General features: G+C 43.8%; 1 protein-coding gene across 1 annotated transcript in view; it reads right to left on the reverse strand.

Annotated features, from left to right (window-relative positions):
- Window positions 1-21,122, reverse strand: part of fn1b (fibronectin 1b) — a 46,694-nt gene that overhangs the window by 14,611 nt on the left and 10,961 nt on the right. Inside the window, exons 13-27 of the mRNA XM_063009342.1 lie at window positions 16,804-16,916; window positions 14,946-15,114; window positions 14,188-14,364; window positions 13,972-14,100; window positions 13,789-13,878; window positions 10,568-10,762; window positions 6,899-7,177; window positions 5,097-5,363; window positions 4,708-4,802; window positions 4,412-4,580; window positions 4,240-4,326; window positions 3,959-4,150; window positions 2,598-2,876; window positions 1,108-1,296; window positions 42-131 (exon numbers count right to left, since the gene is read on the reverse strand). Coding sequence (XP_062865412.1) covers window positions 42-131; window positions 1,108-1,296; window positions 2,598-2,876; window positions 3,959-4,150; window positions 4,240-4,326; window positions 4,412-4,580; window positions 4,708-4,802; window positions 5,097-5,363; window positions 6,899-7,177; window positions 10,568-10,762; window positions 13,789-13,878; window positions 13,972-14,100; window positions 14,188-14,364; window positions 14,946-15,114; window positions 16,804-16,916 — 2,520 coding nt within the window. The remainder of the gene's footprint in view (window positions 1-41; window positions 132-1,107; window positions 1,297-2,597; window positions 2,877-3,958; window positions 4,151-4,239; window positions 4,327-4,411; window positions 4,581-4,707; window positions 4,803-5,096; window positions 5,364-6,898; window positions 7,178-10,567; window positions 10,763-13,788; window positions 13,879-13,971; window positions 14,101-14,187; window positions 14,365-14,945; window positions 15,115-16,803; window positions 16,917-21,122) is intronic.

Below are 21,122 nucleotides of genomic sequence, written 5' to 3' on the forward strand. Positions count from 1 at the left end.
ACAGTGTGAGGAATAACGGTCAGGAGGAGAAGCGCACTCACCGGTGGTCTGTCTGCCGGTCACCGGGGCGCTCTCGGTCTCATCGTACACCGTCACCACACTCACCAGGTACTCGGTCACGGGCAGCAGGTCTGATGGAGCCGGAACAGGCACGAAACGCATGCAGTAAGTGTGTTTGAGCACGAAGCTCGGCCGCGCTCCAAACCGCACACCGCTTAGGTACAGAGCCTCTTGGTGCAGCAGTATGTGATTTGGGACACGGCACAAATACAAGATCGACAAGTAAAGATTCATTCGTTCATGTTTTTAATATTTACATGTATTTATTAACACTCGATTCAATTTTAAAACTTGGCTTTTGGCTTTCCGTTGACTGATCTATCCTGGTCAGGGTCAGAGCGGGTCCGGTTCCACACAGGGCTTCGTCCATCAACCCATCGTGTCCGTGCAGACGCCCGGCCGGTGGTGGGCTAGCGTAACAGACTGCACCACCCGAGCCTGAATATTATATTAATATACTAATATTATTATTAATAAGGAGTATTATATTTTATTTCAGACTTGGTGATATAAAGCTGGATTGTCGTCATAATTTAGTCATTTCCAATTCCCTATGAAAATTCCTCCGACACCCTTGGACTGGCTGGGGTGTTTCCTGCCTTTCAGCCAATGAATTAGACCCACCGCGACCCTGACCAGGATACGGTGATGGTGAAACAGACTAATTATTCGTATTTGTATGTGATGCATCAGTTAATTATTTTATTTTGAATATTTTATTAAAAGTGTCAGTGTGTAGGGCGGCACGGTGGGTAGCGCTGTTGTCTCACAGCAAGGAGGTCCTGGGTTAGATGGAGTTGGCATGTTCTCCCTGCCTGTGTCTGCGTGGGTTTCCTCCGGAAGCTCCGGTTTCCTCCCACGGTCCAAAGACAGTGCAGTCGGGTTAATTGGAGACACTGAATTGCCCTATAGGTGAATGTGTGTGTGTGTGTGTGTGTGTATCTGCCCTGTGATGGACTGGCGCCCCGTCCAGGGTGTTTACTGTTACTGTTCCCCCCCCCCCCGGATTTGATGGGTGATCATCATCCTCATTAACACCGGACTTACTTGAGAGGAGGACGGTGCTGGTGGCTCCGCCCACATTCACCTCCTGCAGGTCGTTACCGTCGTGGCTGGGGTAATAGCGAATCACGAAGCGGCTGATCTCCGACTGGCGGACCGCCGGCCGGGTCCAGGAGACGCGCGTGGAGTCCGGGCCGACCTCGCCGAAGTTCAGGTCGGTGGGAGAAGGAACGGCTGCGGAGACAGAAGGCGACGGTTGCGGTCTTACCCCCGGACGGTATATCATCAGTTAGAAAGGGACCATCGCGGGACCCCAAACCGAGCACTGAGGGTTGCTTTCCACACCTTTTTCCCCCTAAATCTAGTCGTTTTCAATTCTGTATCCTAACGTCTCGGTCGCTTCCACACCCCTACGCATGCCACGGAGACCAACACGTGTGAAGATGATGACTGTTGGGTACAACAAGAGTCGTGCGTGTAGGACATGAGGAGAAACTCTACCCGACCTTCCCTCACCTACACACGAGCATTTACGCCCGGCCGGCAGCGCCACTGAGACTAGAACCAAGTCCGGCTTCATTCCCTTCAAGAAAATCAAGGTGTTCAATTTAGTCTGTTGATTTTTATTGATTATTTTTCCACTTTCTGTCAATTTTTCCTATTTTGCCTTTAAACCAAGTTGGACCGATGTTCAATACAACGGCGTTCATTTCGTCTCACTGCAGCTCGATGGCGTGATCGATGGATATCTGTGTGGACGATGCGTACGTTGAAATGCAGCTGCTTTCTTTCATCTTACTATGAAGCGAGCACATTTACACCTAGCGGTTAAGGTACCGGACTAGTAATCGAAAGGTCGCTGGTTCAAGCCCCACCACTGCCATGTTGCCGCTGTTGGGCCCTTGAGCGAGGCCCTTAACCCTCAATTGCTTGGACAGCACACTGTCACAGTGCTGTAAGTCGCTTTGGATAAAAGCGTCCGGTAAATGCTGGAAATTGCAATTGTAATTGTAATTGCAATTTTTTTATCCAAAGCGACTTACTGTACAGTATACAGTACACAATCTGAGCAATTGAGGGTTAAGGGCCTCGCTCGAGGGCCCGACAGCAGCAACCTGGCAGTGGTGAGGCTTGAACCAGCATCCTTCTGAATACTAGTCCAGTACCTTAACCACTAGGCTACTTGCTTGCCTAGCCAGCACCAATCTGGCAACCCAAGAAATAATTATGAACTGTATAAGCTGCAAAGTATTGCAACCCTCTGTGCTTGCACTGTTGTGTTCCGGCTACAGAAAAGGCAGCAGACTCTAGGGCACCCCCCGCAGGTAGGCGGCAGGTTCCTACTGGCCTGCCGGCGGTAAGGCCTGACACAGAGCTTAGACGGTCGTTTTGCTTTGGCACAGAGGAGAAACCCTACCCGACCTTACCCACCCTCACCTCTGCACCTCTGGACATCAGTACCCCAGTGAGGCTTCAAATCGAACATGACCCCCGTCTCTCAGGACGAACCCGCACGAAGTGAGAAATCAATTCACCCGATCGCGTCTGCTGCGTGACGGTGGTCGGCTGGCTCTCCCCCTCCTCGGTCAGCGCGATGACGCCGATGTGGTAGTCGACGCCGGGCTCCAGCCCCCGGACCGTATAAACGGTGGTGGTGGAATCCACCGAGTCCTCCAGTATGGGTAAACTCTCCCCGGCGGCCACCACGCTGATGCGGTACCCGGTGACGGCGTCGTGGCTCAGCCGCGTCCATTTGATCGCGATGGTGGTGTCGGTGACGTTATGGTAGCCGAGGTCTCTCACCCTCGGCACGTCTGGAGTGGGGTGGTTTACGGACGAGGGCACGTTTATGGAGGGGACGGGAGGGTGAAGACAAGGAGCAGGTGTGATTAGAAGATTATCAGAACGTCAGATCCATGATTAGATCACACATGCGTTCAGCAATTTAATTATCTAACAGAATTCATCAGAAGATTAGAATCACAGTTTACACCCATCAGCCAAAACATTAAGACCACCACATCAGGGTGATGCTAGTTCCTTGCGGTTCAAGTGTTCAATGCAGCCAATAAGGCCTGACGAACTTGGATCAGGACCCAATCGTTATGCGGCAGTGGTGAATACCCACTGACAGCGGTCCGAGGAGGGACAGGGCGTCGGGCGAGCAAAACTCGATGATGCCAGAGGACATTAAGGCCGTGGTGTCTGATACGGACAGATTATTATGCATCAAAGCTTTCATGCTGACTCCTGTCCACCATCCAAAGCACCTGCAATGATGTGCATCCAGGCATCAGAGTCGTTGGAGGGTGGTCCTAATGTTTCGGCTCATGGGTGTAAACATTCATAACTATATTTCATTATAGTAGAATTAAACGTAATGAAGGCAGCTTGAATCAGCAGAGCTCCTGGATTAGAAGTCGGAGACCGACGCCTTACTACGCGCTTTATTATTTATTCATTATTTATTTATGTTCGTTTCTGTGTGTGGTGATGCGGCTCTCCTTGATCAGATCGGCGGCTGTATGAACGGGAGCGGATCCGCAATCGGGAATTGGATACGATGGTGATGAAAGGAGACTTACGGTGCGCTTACGGGTGGGTCTGCTCCTGATGCCTACTCGGGAATCGAGTGATCTGATTGGCTAGTCTTGTTACGTTATGTTCGGTTACTATATAGTAGTAATAATATGAACATAAATATAATACTTGTACAGCGTTCGTCAAACTGCAGGGGCTGCTTGAGGCGAATAAGCACGATTTTAGGGGGTCCAGGTGCCTTGAATACCCACTGACAGTGGTCCCAGGAGGGACAGGGCGCTGGGTGACCAAAACCTAAAGGCGCCAAAGGACGTTCAGCTGCCGAAAAACCTCCCGGGTGAGGGAGAATTCTCACCCTGAGTGATGGTGGAGGAGGTGGGTTCACTCTCCATCTGATCCTTGACGGTGTAGACACTGACGTTGTACTCCACACCGGGGCTCAGGTTCTCCAGGGTCCACTGCGTCTGCCCGCCTCTCACGAACTCCTCCAGAGAGTTCCCTCGCTGGCCAGCAGTGGGCGTGCACGTCACCCGGTACCCTGTGATGTCTGAACGGAAAGACGAGGTGAGAAAAGTAGAACCGGCGCATCGATTCCCTTTTGTTTGATGTTGACTTTAACGGTGGGGTGCGTCGTACCGGGCGTGGCGGTGCCGCGCCAGCGCACGCTCAGGTCCCCCGAGTCCGGGTTGGAGACCAGATCGAGATCGGTCGGTGGCGACAGAGCTACAAGACAACCCAAGCAAAGCGACGTTAAGCAGCGTTAAGCAACGCGGCGATGACGAAGGTACGAGGGAAGTGGCGCGCTCACGTGTGACGACGTTGCGGGCGATGGGGTCGCCCTGCTTGCGCCCGTTGAAGACGGGCTGCAGGCTGTACGCGTACTCCACTCCGGGGGTGAGGCCCGAGATGTAGATGCTTCCCGTACCCGAGGTGACCACCCGAGGTGCCTCGCCGCCCTGGCTGGGCTTCACCGACATCTGATACGAACACAGATCGCTTCGGTTTAACCGGGTACATTAGGGTTGCCAGATACGTGCGACAAAACCCTCCCAGAGGAGGAGCAAGAAAAGCCGACGGTGTTAGACGTGTAGGGAGTCGGTTTACCTGGTAGCTGAAGCGTGGTACAGGAGTCCAGGAGACGATGATGGAGGTGTCGCTGACGTCCGTGGTGAAGCGAGGAGCGTTTCCGAACGGCACGGCTGAGCAAAAATAATTACAGATGTTACGCGAACGCTCTGCAGTGCGATGAAATGTGGACAAAATTATGTGCACACCTAGTTCGATTCACTGTAATGCGGCCGCCTCCTGTTTTACTGGTGTTTAGGAGTGTGACTGTGGGAATTTTGGGCGACTCAACGAATTATTTTCCTCTCCTAAGCCGTTGCCACAGATTCCGGAGGCGCACAGCGATCAGCGACGTCCGTGTCCACATATTTTTGCCCACTTACTCTCCCCCCCCTTAGACACATGGACCTGCGTCCCGTGCGACTCACTGGTGGTGACGGTCCCCGACACGGCCCCGCTGAGCGTGTCGCCCTGCTCCGAGTGCAGCGTGACGGTGTACTCCGTGTCCGGCTGCAGGCTCTCCACCTTGTACTGGGTCTCGCCGGGGCGGATCCTGGCCGTCCTAGGAGACGCGGAGTCCTCGGAAGTGACCACGAGGCGATAGCCCGTGATCCGGGCCTGCGGGGCGGACCACACGACCAGTACGCTGTCCTCCGTGACATCCGGGAAGCCCAGGTTGGTGGGAGCGTCGGGTTCTGAAGGAGATCGTCACGAAAAGTTATCTCTGTTACATTTCTTTTTGCATTATTAAAGCTAGGGATGTCCCGGTCACGTTTTTTTGTTCTCGATCCCGATCTTTAATTTTGATCCCGATCCGATACCGAGTCTCAAACCGATACTTATATTTTCTAGATATTGTCTAGATAAGAACTGGATAATACTGTTCACACGGTGCACACTTCAACTACATTACAGTTATTCACATTAATCCAGTGTACATGTTTAACACCTGAATAGCTCTGCAGTGCTGAAGGGAAATAATGCTGCATCCGAACTATCGCTTAATGTTTTTGTATTTTTACATAATAAAAGTAAACAAACGTAGTGCAGCAGTGTAGCAGTGAGAGAAGTGAAGGATCTTTCTGAGGAGAATCAGCGTCTCTGCCGTGTTAGTGGACGGCCGGTTCCTCTTCTCATCATATAATAATAATAAACTCGCTGTATTCGGCCGAGTGTTTATTTTTTAGGATTAGGATCGGGATTAGGATCGGGTTTAGGATCGGGATTACGATCGGGATTACGATCGGGTTTAGGATCGGGATTACGATCGGGTTTAGGATCGGGATTAGGATCGGGATTACGATCGGGTTTAGGATCGGGTTTAGGATCGGGATCAGGATCGGGATTACGATCGGGATTACGATCGGGATTACGATCGGGTTTAGGATCGGGATTAGGATCGGGATTACGATCAGGATTAGGATCGGGTTTAGGATCGGGATTACGATCGGGTTTAGGATCGGGTTTAGGATCGGGATTAGGATCGGGATTAGGATCAGGTTTAGGATCGGGTTTAGGATCGGGTTTAGGATCGGGATTACGATCGGGTTTAGGATCGGGTTTAGGATCGGGTTTAGGATCAGTATTAGGATCGGGAATAGGATCGGCATTAGGATCGGTATTAGGATCGGGATTAGGATCGGGTTTAGGATCGGAATTAGGATCGGGATTAGGATCGGGATTAGGATTACGATCGGGTTTAGGATCGGGATTAGGATCGGGATTACGATCAGGATTAGGATCGGGTTTAGGATCGGGATCAGGATCGGGATTACGATCAGGATTAGGATCGGGTTTAGGATCGGGATCAGGATCGGGTTTAGGATCGGGATTAGGATCGGGATTACGATCGGGATTAGGATCGGGTTTAGGATCGGGATTAGGATCGGGTTTAGGATCGGGTTTAGGATCGGGATTAGGATCGGGTTTAGGATCGGAATTAGGATCGGGATTAGGATCGGGATTAGGATTACGATCGGGTTTAGGATCGGGATTAGGATCGGGATTACGATCAGGATTAGGATCGGGTTTAGGATCGGGATCAGGATCGGGTTTAGGATCGGGATTAGGATCGGGATTACGATCGGGATTAGGATCGGGATTAGTAAAGCCGATACCGATCAGTTAAAAAATGCCTCGATCGGCCCCGATCCCGATGTTTGAGATCAGACCGGGACATCCCTAATTAAAGCCGCTCAAGTGTCCACAAACTTCTGACTCAAGCACTCACTGGTGGACCCCTCTCCCACCAGCGGCTGGCTCTCGGCTCCTGCGTGGACGGCGTAGACGTGGAAGCGGTACAGCGCACCGGGCTGCAGGTGGGTGATTTCCGCGTAGGCGTTGGGCGTGACGGGCAGCTGCAGCGCCCTCTGTGGGCGACCGTCTCGGCTCACGGGTTCGAAGGTCACGCGGTAGCCGGAGACCTCCATGGGTGGCCCGGTCCAGGTGATGGTGATCTTCACGTCGGTGACCTCGTAGAACTGCAGCTCGGTCGGAGCCTGGACCTCCTCTGTGGACGGACGTAAGCGGTGATGACCAACGGAGTGTCATCGTGTAACCAATAACTGCCCAAAAGCATGTGGACGCCCCTCTAAAAGTGTGCAGACACCCCTCTAAAAGTATGTGGACGCCCCTCTAAAAGTGTGCGGACACCCCTCTAAAAGTATGTGGACACCCCTCTAAAAGTGTGCAGACACCCCTCTAAAAGTATGTGGACGCCCCTCTAAAAGTGTGCAGACACCCCTCTAAAAGTATGTGGACGCCCCTCTAAAAGTGTGCGGACACCCCTCTAAAAGTATGTGGACACCCCTCTAAAAGTGTGCGGACACCCCTCTAAAAGTGTGTGGACGCCCCTCTAAAAGTGTGCAGACACCCCTCTAAAAGTATGTGGACGCCCCTCTAAAAGTGTGCAGACACCCCTCTAAAAGTATGTGGACACCCCTCTAAAAGTGTGCAGACACCCCTCTAAAAGTATGTGGACGCCCCTCTAAAAGTGTGCAGACACCCCTCTAAAAGTATGTGGACGCCCCTCTAAAAGTGTGCGGACACCCCTCTAAAAGTATGTGGACACCCCTCTAAAAGTGTGCGGACACCCCTCTAAAAGTGTGTGGACACCCCTCTAAAAGTGTGCGGACACCCCTCTAAAAGTATGGGGACACCCCTCTAAAAGTGTGCAGACACCCCTCTAAAAGTATGTGGACGCCCCTCTAAAAGTGTGCGGACACCCCTCTAAAAGTATGGGGACACCCCTCTAAAAGTGTGCAGACACCCCTCTAAAAGTATGTGGACACCCCTCTAAAAGTGTGCGGACACCCCTCTAAAAGTGTGTGGACACCCCTCTAAAAGTGTGCGGACACCCCTCTAAAAGTATGGGGACACCCCTCTAAAAGTGTGCAGACACCCCTCTAAAAGTATGTGGACGCCCCTCTAAAAGTGTGCGGACACCCCTCTAAAAGTATGTGGACACCCCTCTAAAAGTGTGCGGACACCCCTCTAAAAGTGTGCGGACACCCCTCTAAAAGTATGGGGACACCCCTCTAAAAGTGTGCAGACACCCCTCTAAAAGTATGGGGACACCCCTCTAAAAGTGTGCAGACACCCCTCTAAAAGTATGTGGACGCCCCTCTAAAAGTGTGCGGACACCCCTCTAAAAGTATGTGGACACCCCTCTAAAAGTGTGCGGACACCCCTCTAAAAGTGTGCGGACACCCCTCTAAAAGTATGGGGACACCCCTCTAAAAGTGTGCAGACACCCCTCTAAAAGTATGGGGACACCCCTCTAAAAGTGTGCAGACACCCCTCTAAAAGTGTGCAGACACCCCTCTAAAAGTATGGGGACACCCCTCTAAAAGTATGTGGATGCCCCTCTAAAAGTGTGCGGACACCCCTCTAAAAGTATGTGGACACCCCTCTAAAAATGTGCGGACACCCCTCTAAAAGTGTGCGGACACCCCTCTAAAAGTATGGGGACACCCCTCTAAAAGTGTGCGGACACCCCTCTAAAAGTATGTGGACACCCCTCTAAAAGTGTGCGGACACCCCTCTAAAAGTATGGGGACACCCCTCTAAAAGTGTGCAGACACCCCTCTAAAAGTATGGGGACACCCCTCTAAAAGTGTGCAGACACCCCTCTAAAAGTATGGGGACACCCCTCTAAAAGTGTGCAGACACCCTTCCAAAAGTGTGCAGACACCCCTCCAAAAGTATGTGGACACCCCTTCAAAGGTATGCACACGCCCCTCTAAAAGTGTGTGGACACCCTTCCAAAAGTGTACAGACACCCCTTCAAAAGTGTGCAGACACCCCTCCAAAAGTATGTGGACACCCCTTCAAAGGTATGCACACGCCCCTCTAAAAGTGTGTGGACACCCCTCCAAAAGTGTACAGACACCCCTCCAAAAGTGTGCAGACACCCCTCCAAAAGTATGTGGACACCCCTTCAAAGGTATGCACACGCCCCTCTAAAAGTGTGTGGACACCCCTCCAAAAGTGTACAGACACCCCTCCAAAAGTGTGCAGACACCCCTCCAAAAGTATGTGGACACCGCTTCAAAGGTATGCACACGCCCCTCCAAAAGTGTACAGACACCCCTCCAAAAGTGTGCAGACACCCCTCCAAAAGTATGTGGACACCCCTCCAAAAGTATGTGGACACCCCTTCAAAGGTATGCACACGCCCCTCCAAAAGTATGTGGACACCCCTTCAAAGGTATGCACACGCCCCTCTAAAAGTGTGTGGACACCCCTCCAAAAGTGTGCAGACACCCCTTCAAAGGTATGCACACGCCCCCCTAAAAGTGTGTGGACACCCCTCGTCCTGCATCTTTGGGATGAATTGGCCCTCTCGCTGAACAACAGCCCCTGACCTCACAGGTGCTCTTTTGCCCTCTTAGAAGAGTGGAGGCTGTTATAGCCACAAAGGGGCTCCGACTTTACATTAAAAAAGTTCACGTTTTTTTGATGCCACCCTCTGCCCACAGGTGAACCACAGTTCATTCCATGTTGGTAGCAGCTAAGCGTCTGACCAGATTTGACTTCACTGGCGTCACCGGCTCCAGGACGAACCAACACAAAGTTCAGACCTGGAGCACGTCTCGAGTGATGGATGGCAGCCGTTTGGATGGACCGGTTCCATTACAGGAGTTTGTTCGGAGTTCTGAGTGAGTTTGTGATGATGGTGCCAGTTGGCAGAATTTGGAACTCAGGTCGTGTCCCTAAAAGGCACCTGTGGTGCAGGAGTGACTCCAAATCATACAGAAACCTGGCACACGCACCTCGGTGTCAGAGAGAAACGGCGCTGCAGGCCAGATCCATGCAGAAAGAAGCCGTGAGTGGAACTGTTCAATGCTTACGGCTTCAACTGATTTATTTCACGGAGAAACCTGTCTCCCATACCTTCTCACTACCTTCTCACTATATAAGGAAAATAAATTATTACATTTTTGCTTATCAGCAGCCTGTTTTAGTGCTACAGTTTCTCTTTACCAAGCACTGAAGCTTTGATTATGGCTCAGAGAGCTGAACAGATTCATTTTGTGTACATACGGTACATTTGGAGTTAACAGGTCGCATGATTTTAATCCTGGCCAATATTTATAGTGCATTTGTTGCATCCAAAACGACCATAGTTTAGTAACAACTGAAATAAACATCCATTGCAAAAACGCTATAATGAAGGGTGACATAGGTGGCGCTGCTGGTTATGTGGGTGCCAGACTGCAACCTGCACCCTGGGGACCTTCGTTCAATCTTTAACTTGCGTGTTAACTCTTAAAAACATGCAGAAGGTGGACTGGCATGTGAGTGTGTGTTACCCTGTGATGAGCCCTGCACCCAGTGTTTGAATCAGATCAAACGAACGGACTGTATTCCCGCTCTTTGGTCTCCCCGTCAGTCGTACCTGGCTGTGACTCCCCTGCAGTGTTCACCTGCAGTACCACAGGTTCACTCTCCAGGTTCTCCTTCAGGGCGTAGATGGTGACGTTATACACCAAGCCGGGTCTGAGGTCCACCAGGTTCACCGAGGTATCGCTCTCAGGTAGGATCAGCTCAGTGCTGCTGCCCTCAACGGAGGGAGTGTACACCACACGGTAACCTGCACTCACACACACGCACACACACGTTACAAGTTACTTATGATATACAGTGTATCACAAAAGTGAGTACACCCCTCACATTTCTGCAGATATTTAAGTATATCTTTTCATGGGACAACACTGACAAAATGACACTTTGACACAATGAAAAGTAGTCTGTGTGCAGCTTATATAACAGTGTAAATTTATTCTTCCCTCAAAAAAACTCAATATACAGCCATTAATGTCTAAACCACCGGCAACAAAAGTGAGTACACCCCTAAGAGACTACACCCCTAAATGTCCAAATTGAGCACTGCTTGTCATTTTCCCTCCAAAATGTCATGTGACTCGTTAGTGTTACTAGGTCTCAGGTGTGCATAGGGAGCAGGTGTGTTCAATTTAGTAGTACAGCTCTCACACTCTCTCATACTGGTCACTGAAAGTTCCAACATGGCACCTCATGGCAAAGAACTCTCTGAGGATCTTAAAAGACGAATTGTTGCGCTACATGAAGATGGCCAAGGCTAGAAGAAGATTGCCAACACCCTGAAACTGAGCTGCAGCACAGTGGCCAAGATCATCCAGCGTTTTAAAAGAGCAGGGTCCACTCAGAACAGACCTCGCGTCGGTCGTCCAAAGAAGCTGAGTGCACGTGCTCAGCGTCACATCCAACTGCTGTCTTTGAAAGATAGGCGCAGGAGTGCTGTCAGCATTGCTGCAGAGATTGAAAAGGTGGGGGGTCAGCCTGTCAGTGCTCAGACCATACGCCGCACACTACATCAAATTGGTCTGCATGGCTGTCACCCCAGAAGGAAGCCTCTTCTGAAGTCTCTACACAAGAAAGCCCCCAAACAGTTTGCTGAAGACATGTCAACAAAGGACATGGATTACTGGAACCATGTCCTATGGTCTGATGAGACCAAGATTAATTTGTTTGGTTCAGATGGTCTCAAGCATGTGTGGCGGCAATCAGGTGAGGAGTACAAAGATAAGTGTGTCATGCCTACAGTCAAGCATGGTGGTGGGAATGCCATGGTCTGGGGCTGCATGAGTGCAGCAGGTGTTGGGGAGTTACATTTCATTGAGGGACACATGAACTCCAATATGTACTGTGAAATACTGAAGCAGAGCATGATCCCCTCCCTCCGGAAACTGGGTCGCAGGGCAGTGTTCCAGCATGATAATGACCCCAAACACACCTCTAAGACGACCACTGCTTTACTGAAGAGGCTGAGGGTAAAGGTGATGGACTGGCCAAGCATGTCTCCAGACCTAAACCCAATAGAACATCTTTGGGGCATCCTCAAGCCGAAGGTGGAGGAGCGCAAAGTCTCGAATATCTGCCAGCTCCGTGATGTCGTCATGGAGGAGTGGAAAAGCATTCCAGTGGCAACCTGTGAAGCTCTGGTAAACTCCATGCCCAGGAGAGTTAAGGCAGTTCTGGGAAATAATGGTGGCCACACAAAATATTGACACTTCAGGAACTTTCACTAAGGGGTGTACTCACTTTTGTTGCCGGTGGTTTAGACATTAATGGCTGTATATTGAGTTATTTTGAGGGAAGAATAAATTTACACTGTTATATAAGCTGCACACAGACTACTTTTCATTGTGTCAAAGTGTCATTTTGTCAGTGTTGTCCCATGAAAAGATATACTTAAATATCTGCAGAAATGTGAGGGGTGTACTCACTTTTGTGATACACTGTAGTTTAATGTAGCATCTCTTACAGACCTCTTTACATTTAAATCAGAATCAGAATCAGAATACTTTATTGATCCCAGGGGGAAATTGCAGAAAACTATATATTAAACTATAAAACTGACAAAAAACTATTATTTATAAAAAATAATAAAACTTTAATATTTCTATTATTATTCATAATAAATAAATAAATAAATTCCTAATAAATATAAAAAATATTTATTATTATTTTTATAATTAACAGTATTTTTATATAATTAGTGTTATTTATATAAGTGTTATTTTGCTTTTATTATATTATTTATATTATTATATTATTGTTATTGTTTATAATTTTGTATTATTATTATTTATTTATTACTTATTTATTATATTTATTATTTATTACTAAAATTATTTTACATTTATTTTACAGTTTTTATAATGTTATTATTTATAGTATTATTTACATTATTGTTTTTTTTATTTTTATTATAGTATTGTTTATATTAATTATAGATTTTATATTATTTTTATTAACAGTATTACTAGTATTATTAATAATGTTATTTTCATTAATATTTCTATTATTATTCATAATAAATAAATAAATAAATTCCTAATAAATATAAAAAATATTTATTATTATTTTTATAATTAACAGTATTTTTATATAATTAGTGTTATTTTGCTTTTATTATATTATTTATATTATTAGATTATTGTTATTGTTTATAATTTTGTATTATTATTATTTATTTATTACTTTAAAATTATTTTACATTTATTTTACAGTTTTTATAATGTTATTATTTATAGTATTATTTATATTATATTTTTTTATTTTTATTATAGTATTGTTTATATTATTTATAGATTTTATATAATTTTTATGAACAGTATTACTAGTATTATTAATAATGTTATTTTCATTATTTATATTGTGGGTTTAATCATGATTATTATTTATAGCATCATTTTTGTTATTATTATTATTATTGTTATTTATGTTGCTATTTTTATTATTGTTTAAATTAATTGTGTTGTATTTATAGTATTACTATAATACTTATTATTATTTACATTACTGTTGTTATTGTTTATTATATTATTATTGATATATAATTATAAATAATAATAGTATTTAATTTAGCTTTTAATCAAAATACAGGAACTTATTACTGGTGGCACAGCGCTGCAGCTGGTAAAGTGGTAGAGAAGATCTAGTGGATTCCTCCCACCCACACAAAAGCATGCAAAAGGTGGATTTGCTGCTGTAACTATCCCCTGTGTTCGTACATGTGAGTAAATGAGTGTGTGTGTGTGTGTGTGTGTGTGTGTGTTCCTGCTCTCACTGTACCGGTGATCGGTGCTCGTGGTTTGGTCCATGAGATCATGATGGACGTTTCACCAACATCAGACACTCTGTGGTCAGTAGGAGTATCAGGAGCTGAGAACCAGAAAACATGGGACATCAACACGATGCAGGGAGAGAAAATAATCATCAGCGCCCCTCTTTAACCCCCGAGCGCTATACACACACCGGTGGTCTGAGTGGTGGTCAGGATGAGGTTGGCATCTCCCTCTGGCTCCACCTCATAAACCTGAACCTGGTACGTTCTGCCTGGCAGCAGGTTGTCGATGTTCACCGATGTTTGTGTGCGCGGGAGATCTGGAAGAGAAGCACAGCACACTTGAGTTCCTGAAGGTTCTCATCACGTTCCTCGTGGTTCCAGCGACCTGTCTGTCTGATCGTTACCGATGGTGTTGGGTTTGGCTCCGTCCTCCGAGAGTTCGTACCGCACCCTGAACCCAGAGATGGTGTCGGACGCAGACACCCAGGAGATGACGAAACTGCTGGACGTGATCTCGGTGACGGATTCCGAGGTGGCCACCTCCGGGACGGGCTGACTGGTCACGCCTTCAGTAGATATCACTAGAAACGAAGAGGTGACCACAGAAGCGGTCAGACATATCCAGAGATAATCCTATATCCTTTAAACTATATGGACAGAAGTATACGGACAACCCTTCTGATTATTAAGCTAATGTGTTTTCACCACACATTTCTAACAGCTGAATAAAATTAATGCTATTAGATATAGCATGTGCTTCCAACTCTGTATCAACACCTTGGGGAAGGCCCTTCCCTCTTCCTTTGGCACTGTACACAAAGCCAGGTCCATGAAGACTGCTATATATAGAGCGCTGACCACAAAGTGACTTGCAATTATGACTAAATACAATTTAAGCATTTAAAGGTTAAGGGCCTTACTCAGGGGCCCAACAGTGGCAACTTGGCTGTCGACTGCCAGCCAGGTCTTTTTGTCATAATCTCATGAGCGCTCTGTTTAATAAATGCGCACAAATTCCCACAAACACTCCAACATCTTATGGAAAACATTTGAATGGAGTGTGTTTGGGGTTCAACAAGCTCATAATCATGTGTCCACATACTTTTGAAAGACTAAAACAGAATGGTAGATGAAGGATGGGGGGGGGGGGGGGGTTACTCACGAGAACCGGCGGAGGTGGTGAATTCGAATCGGGTCACCTCTCTGCGACCGCTGCGCAGGATGCTGATCAGCTGACCCTCGTAGGTCAGACCTTGTTTGAGTCCTGAAATGGTGTAGACGGTGACGTGTCCAGGAACCACGATCTCTTTCCACGGGGTTCGGGTGTTTTTCTGGATGAGATCAAACAGGAAGCTGTTAGCAACCGGCGCCTGGATTTGTGTCCTGTCTGCGTCCACATATTTATGGTGCATTTGTTTCATTACAGGTACATTAAAACTTTTTTAAATGAATGTAAGGAAACAGTTGAAGAGAAACCAAGATTTAACTGTAAGATTATTATTATTATAGAACTGATTTAAGAACCTGGAATTGGAACTAAAAGTGAAACTTATTTATTACTTTTTATTATTATTATTATTTATTTTTTATTTCTTTCCTTATTTATAACTTTTACTTTTATTTGTTTTTTTGTATTGTTATTGTATATAATTTTTTATTAGTTCTTTATACAAATTAGAAAAAATAATTAATCTCTTTCTTAGTTTTTCCTTGTCTCTATTTTTTATATAATTCTCGTATATTTTCTTTTCTATATTTTTTCTCTTTATTTTTTTAAACTGTCGTCACCATTTTTTCTCTTCTTTTAAATTTTTTTTTATTTTTATTGTATATTTTTTATTAGTTCTTTTTACAAATGTCTTAATCTTTTTTAGTTTTTCCTCTTCTCTTTTTTAAAAATGTTTTCTCCTTTTTTACGTATTTTTCTTTTTTTTTTCTTTTCTATATTTATCTTTTCTCTTTGTTTTTTTAAACTGTTTTAACCATTTTCTCTTCTTTTTTATTTTTTGTATTTTTATTGTATGTTTTTATTGTACTGTATATATTTATTAGTTCTTTTTACAAATGTCTTAATCTCTTTCTTGGTTTTCTTTCAAAAAAGTTGGGACAATATGGAACATGTAAATAAAATAAAAAAATTCTTAATTTTTTTTACTTTTTTTCTCCGTATTTTTTCGTTTCATTTTTCTCATTTTTTCTTTATTTTTTTCTTTTCTATATTTTTTTTTTATTATTCTTTAAAACTGTTTTCACCATTTTGTCCTCTTTTTTTCTTTTTTTCTTTACTTTTTTCTTCTTTTTTCCCTTTTCATTATATTTATTGTATATTTCTCATATTTCTTTTATTAGGTCTTTTTACAAATTTCTCTTTCTACTTTCTTAATTTTTCTCTTCTATTTTTTTATTTTCATTTATCTTTTCAAATTTTTTTTCTCTTTTCTCTTTGTTTTTCTCTTTTTACAATTTATTCCTAATTTTTTCTTTTTTTCTCTTAATTCTTTCTCTTTTTTCTTTGATTTTTTTTTCTTTTTTGTTTTGAAGAACCGTTTTGTATTGTCTGCTTTTCATCTGCATATTTATGCCTCCTACTGTAAACAGTTTTCACTTTTTAGCGTTTTGGCAATAAAACAAATCAGTCAGAGGAAACGTTTTAGGACTGAAGGACCTTTGAGTCTCGCCACCATCTGGTGGTAGCAGCAATCCCTTCCAACACCTTCAAAGACTTCAAAGCATCATAAACACCAGCTCACCTCCTACACCCTGAGCTAGACTGAAAAGGACAGAGGCTCGTTTATACCTGAAATAAAAGTTCAACACTTGTAGACGCCTGACTGAAGGATGGCGGGGGTGCTAATGCAAAGCCCTGAGGTACTCCACTATACGTTTAATCGGTTCCTCCCGCTATGATGCACTGTTGGCTGCTTCGTTTGTAGCATAATCTCTAAGTCACCCTATAGAGGTCTGAACACTGAGCCCTGAGGCACGCCTCGATGCCTCTACACATGTGGAATACCACGTACCACTTTCCACTTCAGGATGTACTGAGTGATGTGCGCTGTTGATGGTGGATTCCACTGGATGGGGTGCGTGTCGGGCTGGTTTCCGGACTCCGTGATGATCACGCGGACTGGAACTGAAGAAATAAAAAGAGAGTCGGGGGAGCATGAGGTCAGAGCAGCGAAACATCGGACTGATTTGCGGTCGGTGGTTGTTGATAACTCTGTCTACATACTTCTGCTGCGGCTTGTGTAACATCCAAGTCAGGCAGGTGGACCAGATTAAAGTCTCAGAAGAACAAATAATCCGTTGGATAAGAGTCCACACGGCAGCCTTTCATACCGGCTTCCAATAAATCTTGGGACAGGAAAGGCTAATGATTCAGCCCACTGACGCAACAGTGAAAGGGCTGAAGAGCGTGTGATTAGCGAACGTATATAAATCCTTACAGCTGGCTAGCTTTAGCTATCAGACAGAACGTTCTCTTCTGGTTCTCTCGCCCAGCCAGGCCGACCCAGCTGTTAGCAGTTTAAGGAAACGAGTTCACCCTGAGGGACCATCATGAAGCTCTGGCTGAAACACAGCACTGCTATTGTGTCAGAGCAGGCGGGGGTGCTTGGGGTTTGTGCAAACATAGGTTAACGTGAATGCACGTATTGACCGAGTCCTTGAGTGGCTGCCTACGTGTCCGACTACCTCTCTGGAAAGTTGCATAATTGTCCGGCGACGGTAATACCTCCTGACGGGGTACTGGGTGTCTGTGACGATCGATCTGTCAGGATCCATACAGCAATGTGGGGGATGTTTTCAGATAAACAACCTGAATCAACTGTGACAAGATGCTTTTAAAAAACGATTAAGAATTAAAACGAGCCTAATACAGAGCCCTGAGGTACACCACGATGCATTTATGTAAACAGAAAACCCTCTCTCTATTCGATGAGCAACCCGACCGGATCAATCCCGGTGAACAATGTGCCGGTCAAAGTCCCCATGCTGACCACCGTCCCAGGCACCTACAATGACGAGCACGCATGAGGAATCTCTTCAATCATTATATCAAGATGTTAAAGCTAATGTTTTGCTCCAGTCCCATTACTTTTGATAGATATCAGTGATTCACCGCTCAGGCCGTGTGGAAACTGTCTAACGCAACAACAACAACAACAAGGCAATGTGCTAGCCAACCAAGACCGATAAATCACAGGGAAAGACAACAGGGGCCGAAAAGCACAACTTCAAAGAGGCCAACCCCCCCCCCCCCCCCCCCCCTTTGATGTGACCACTCTGAATACAGAGGGAAGATAAACACTGATAGATGACCGGACCGTGTCAGCAGTGCACTGATTGGTCAGGTGCTTTTCCACAGTCTGAAGGGAAGCACGGGTCACGGCGAGTCCTCTAATGCTCCTCGTCGTCTTTTAAGAACACGCTGCCGTTTAATCCCTGCAGGAACGCGCATGCAGACGGGAGTATATATACACACAGCGGCTCCCTGATGCCCACCAGTCCGATACAATCTCCCGGAATCTAGAACGAGCGGCCGAGAGCGACACACACACGCGCACGCAGGCGACACGGACTGTATTCCCCCGATCACGTATTAAATCCGGTATCTGATATATAATCTAGTGCACTATGTAGGGAACATAATTAATTATGTAATACACTATCTAGTGCACTATGTAGGGAACATAATTAATTATGTAATACACTATCTAGTGCACTATGTAGGGAACATAATTAATTATATAATACACTATCTAGTGCACTATGTAGGGAACATAATTAATTATGTAATACACTATCTAGTGCACTATGTAGGGAACAAGATTAATTATGTAATACACTATCTAGTGCACTATGTAGGGAACATAATTAATTATGTAATACACTATCTAGTGCACTATGTAGGGAACATAATTAATTATGTAATACACTATCTAGTGCACTATGTAGGGAACATAATTAATTATGTAATACACTATCTAGTGCACTATGTAGGGAACAAGATTAATTATGTAATACACTATCTAGTGCACTATGTAGGGAACATAATTAATTATGTAATACACTATCTAGTGCACTATGTAGGGAACATAATTAATTATGTAATACACTATCTAGTGCACTATGTAGGGAACATAATTAATTATGTAATACACTATCTAGTGCACTATGTAGGGAACATAATTAATTATGTAATACACTATCTAGTGCACTATGTAGGGAACATAATTAATTATGTAATACACTATCTAGTGCACTATGTAGGGAACAAAATTAATTATGTAATACACTATCTAGTGCACTATGTAGGGAACATAATTAATTATGTAATACACTATCTAGTGCACTATGTAGGGAACATAATTAATTATGTAATACACTATCTAGTGCACTATGTAGGGAACATAATTAATTATGTAATACACTATCTAGTGCACTATGTAGGGAACATAATTAATTATGTAATACACTATCTAGTGCACTATGTAGGGAACATAATTAATTATGTAATACACTATCTAGTGCACTATGTAGGGAACATAATTAATTATGTAATACACTATCCAGTGCACTATGTAGGGAACATAATTAATTATGTAATACACTATCTAGTGCACTATGTAGGGAACATAATTAATTATGTAATACACTATCTAGTGCACTATGTAGGGAACATAATTAATTATGTAATACACTATCTAGTGCACTATGTAGGGAACATAATTAATTATGTAATACACTATCTAGTGCACTATGTAGGGATTATAATTAATTATGTAATACACTATCTAGTGCACTATGTAGGGAACATAATTAATTATGTAATACACTATCTAGTGCACTATGTAGGGAACATAATTAATTATGTAATACACTATCTAGTGCACTATGTAGGGAACATAATTAATTATGTAATACACTATCTAGTGCACTATGTAGGGAACATAAATCTGTTATCTGATATACAATTAAGTGCACTATGTAGGGAACAAGATTAATTATGTAATACACTATCTAGTGCACTATGTAGGGAACATAATTAATTATGTAATACACTATCTAGTGCACTATGTAGGGAACAAAATTAATTATGTAATACACTATCTAGTGCACTATGTAGGGAACATAATTAATTATGTAATACACTATCTAGTGCACTATGTAGGGAACATAATTAATTATGTAATACACTATCTAGTGCACTATGTAGGGATTATAATTAATTATGTAATACACTATCTAGTGCACTATGTAGGGAACATAATTAATTATGTAATACACTATCTAGTGCACTATGTAGGGAACATAATTAATTATGTAATACACTATCTAGTGCACTATGTAGGGAACAAAATTAATTATGTAATACACTATCTAGTGCACTATGTAGGGAACATAATTAATTATGTAATACACTATCTAGTGCACTATGTAGGGAACATAATTAATTATGTAATACACTATCTAGTGCACTATGTAGGGAACATAATTAATTATGTAATACACTATCTAGTGCACTATGTAGGGAACAAAATTAATTATGTAATACACTATCTAGTGCACTATGTAGGGAACATAATTAATTATGTAATACACTATCTAGTGCACTATGTAGGGAACATAATTAATTATGTAATACACTATCTAGTGCACTATGTAGGGAACATAATTAATTATGTAATACACTATCTAGTGCACTATGTAGGGAACAAAATTAATTATGTAATACACTATCTAGTGCACTATGTAGGGAACATAATTAATTATGTAATACACTATCTAGTGCACTATGTAGGGAACATAAATCTGTTATCTGATATACAATTAAGTGCACTATGTAGGGAACATAATTAATTATGTAATACACTATCTAGTGCACTATGTAGGGAACATAAATCCGTGATCTGATATACAATCTAGTTCACTATGTAGGGAACATAATTAATTATGTAATACACTATCTAGTGCACTATGTAGGGAACATAATTAATTATATAATACACTATCTAGTGCACTATGTAGGGAACATAATTAATTATGTAATACACTATCTAGTGCACTATGTAGGGAACATAATTAATTATGTAATACACTATCTAGTGCACTATGTAGGGAACATAATTAATTATGTAATACACTATCTAGTGCACTATGTAGGGAACATAATTAATTATGTAATACACTATCTAGTGCACTATGTAGGGAACATAATTAATTATGTAATACACTATCTAGTGCACTATGTAGGGAACATAAATCTGTTATCTGATATACAATTAAGTGCACTATGTAGGGAACATAATTAATTATGTAATACACTATCTAGTGCACT

This window comes from Trichomycterus rosablanca, chromosome 15 (assembly GCF_030014385.1).
Source record: "Trichomycterus rosablanca isolate fTriRos1 chromosome 15, fTriRos1.hap1, whole genome shotgun sequence".
Taxonomy (NCBI): domain Eukaryota; kingdom Metazoa; phylum Chordata; class Actinopteri; order Siluriformes; family Trichomycteridae; genus Trichomycterus; species Trichomycterus rosablanca.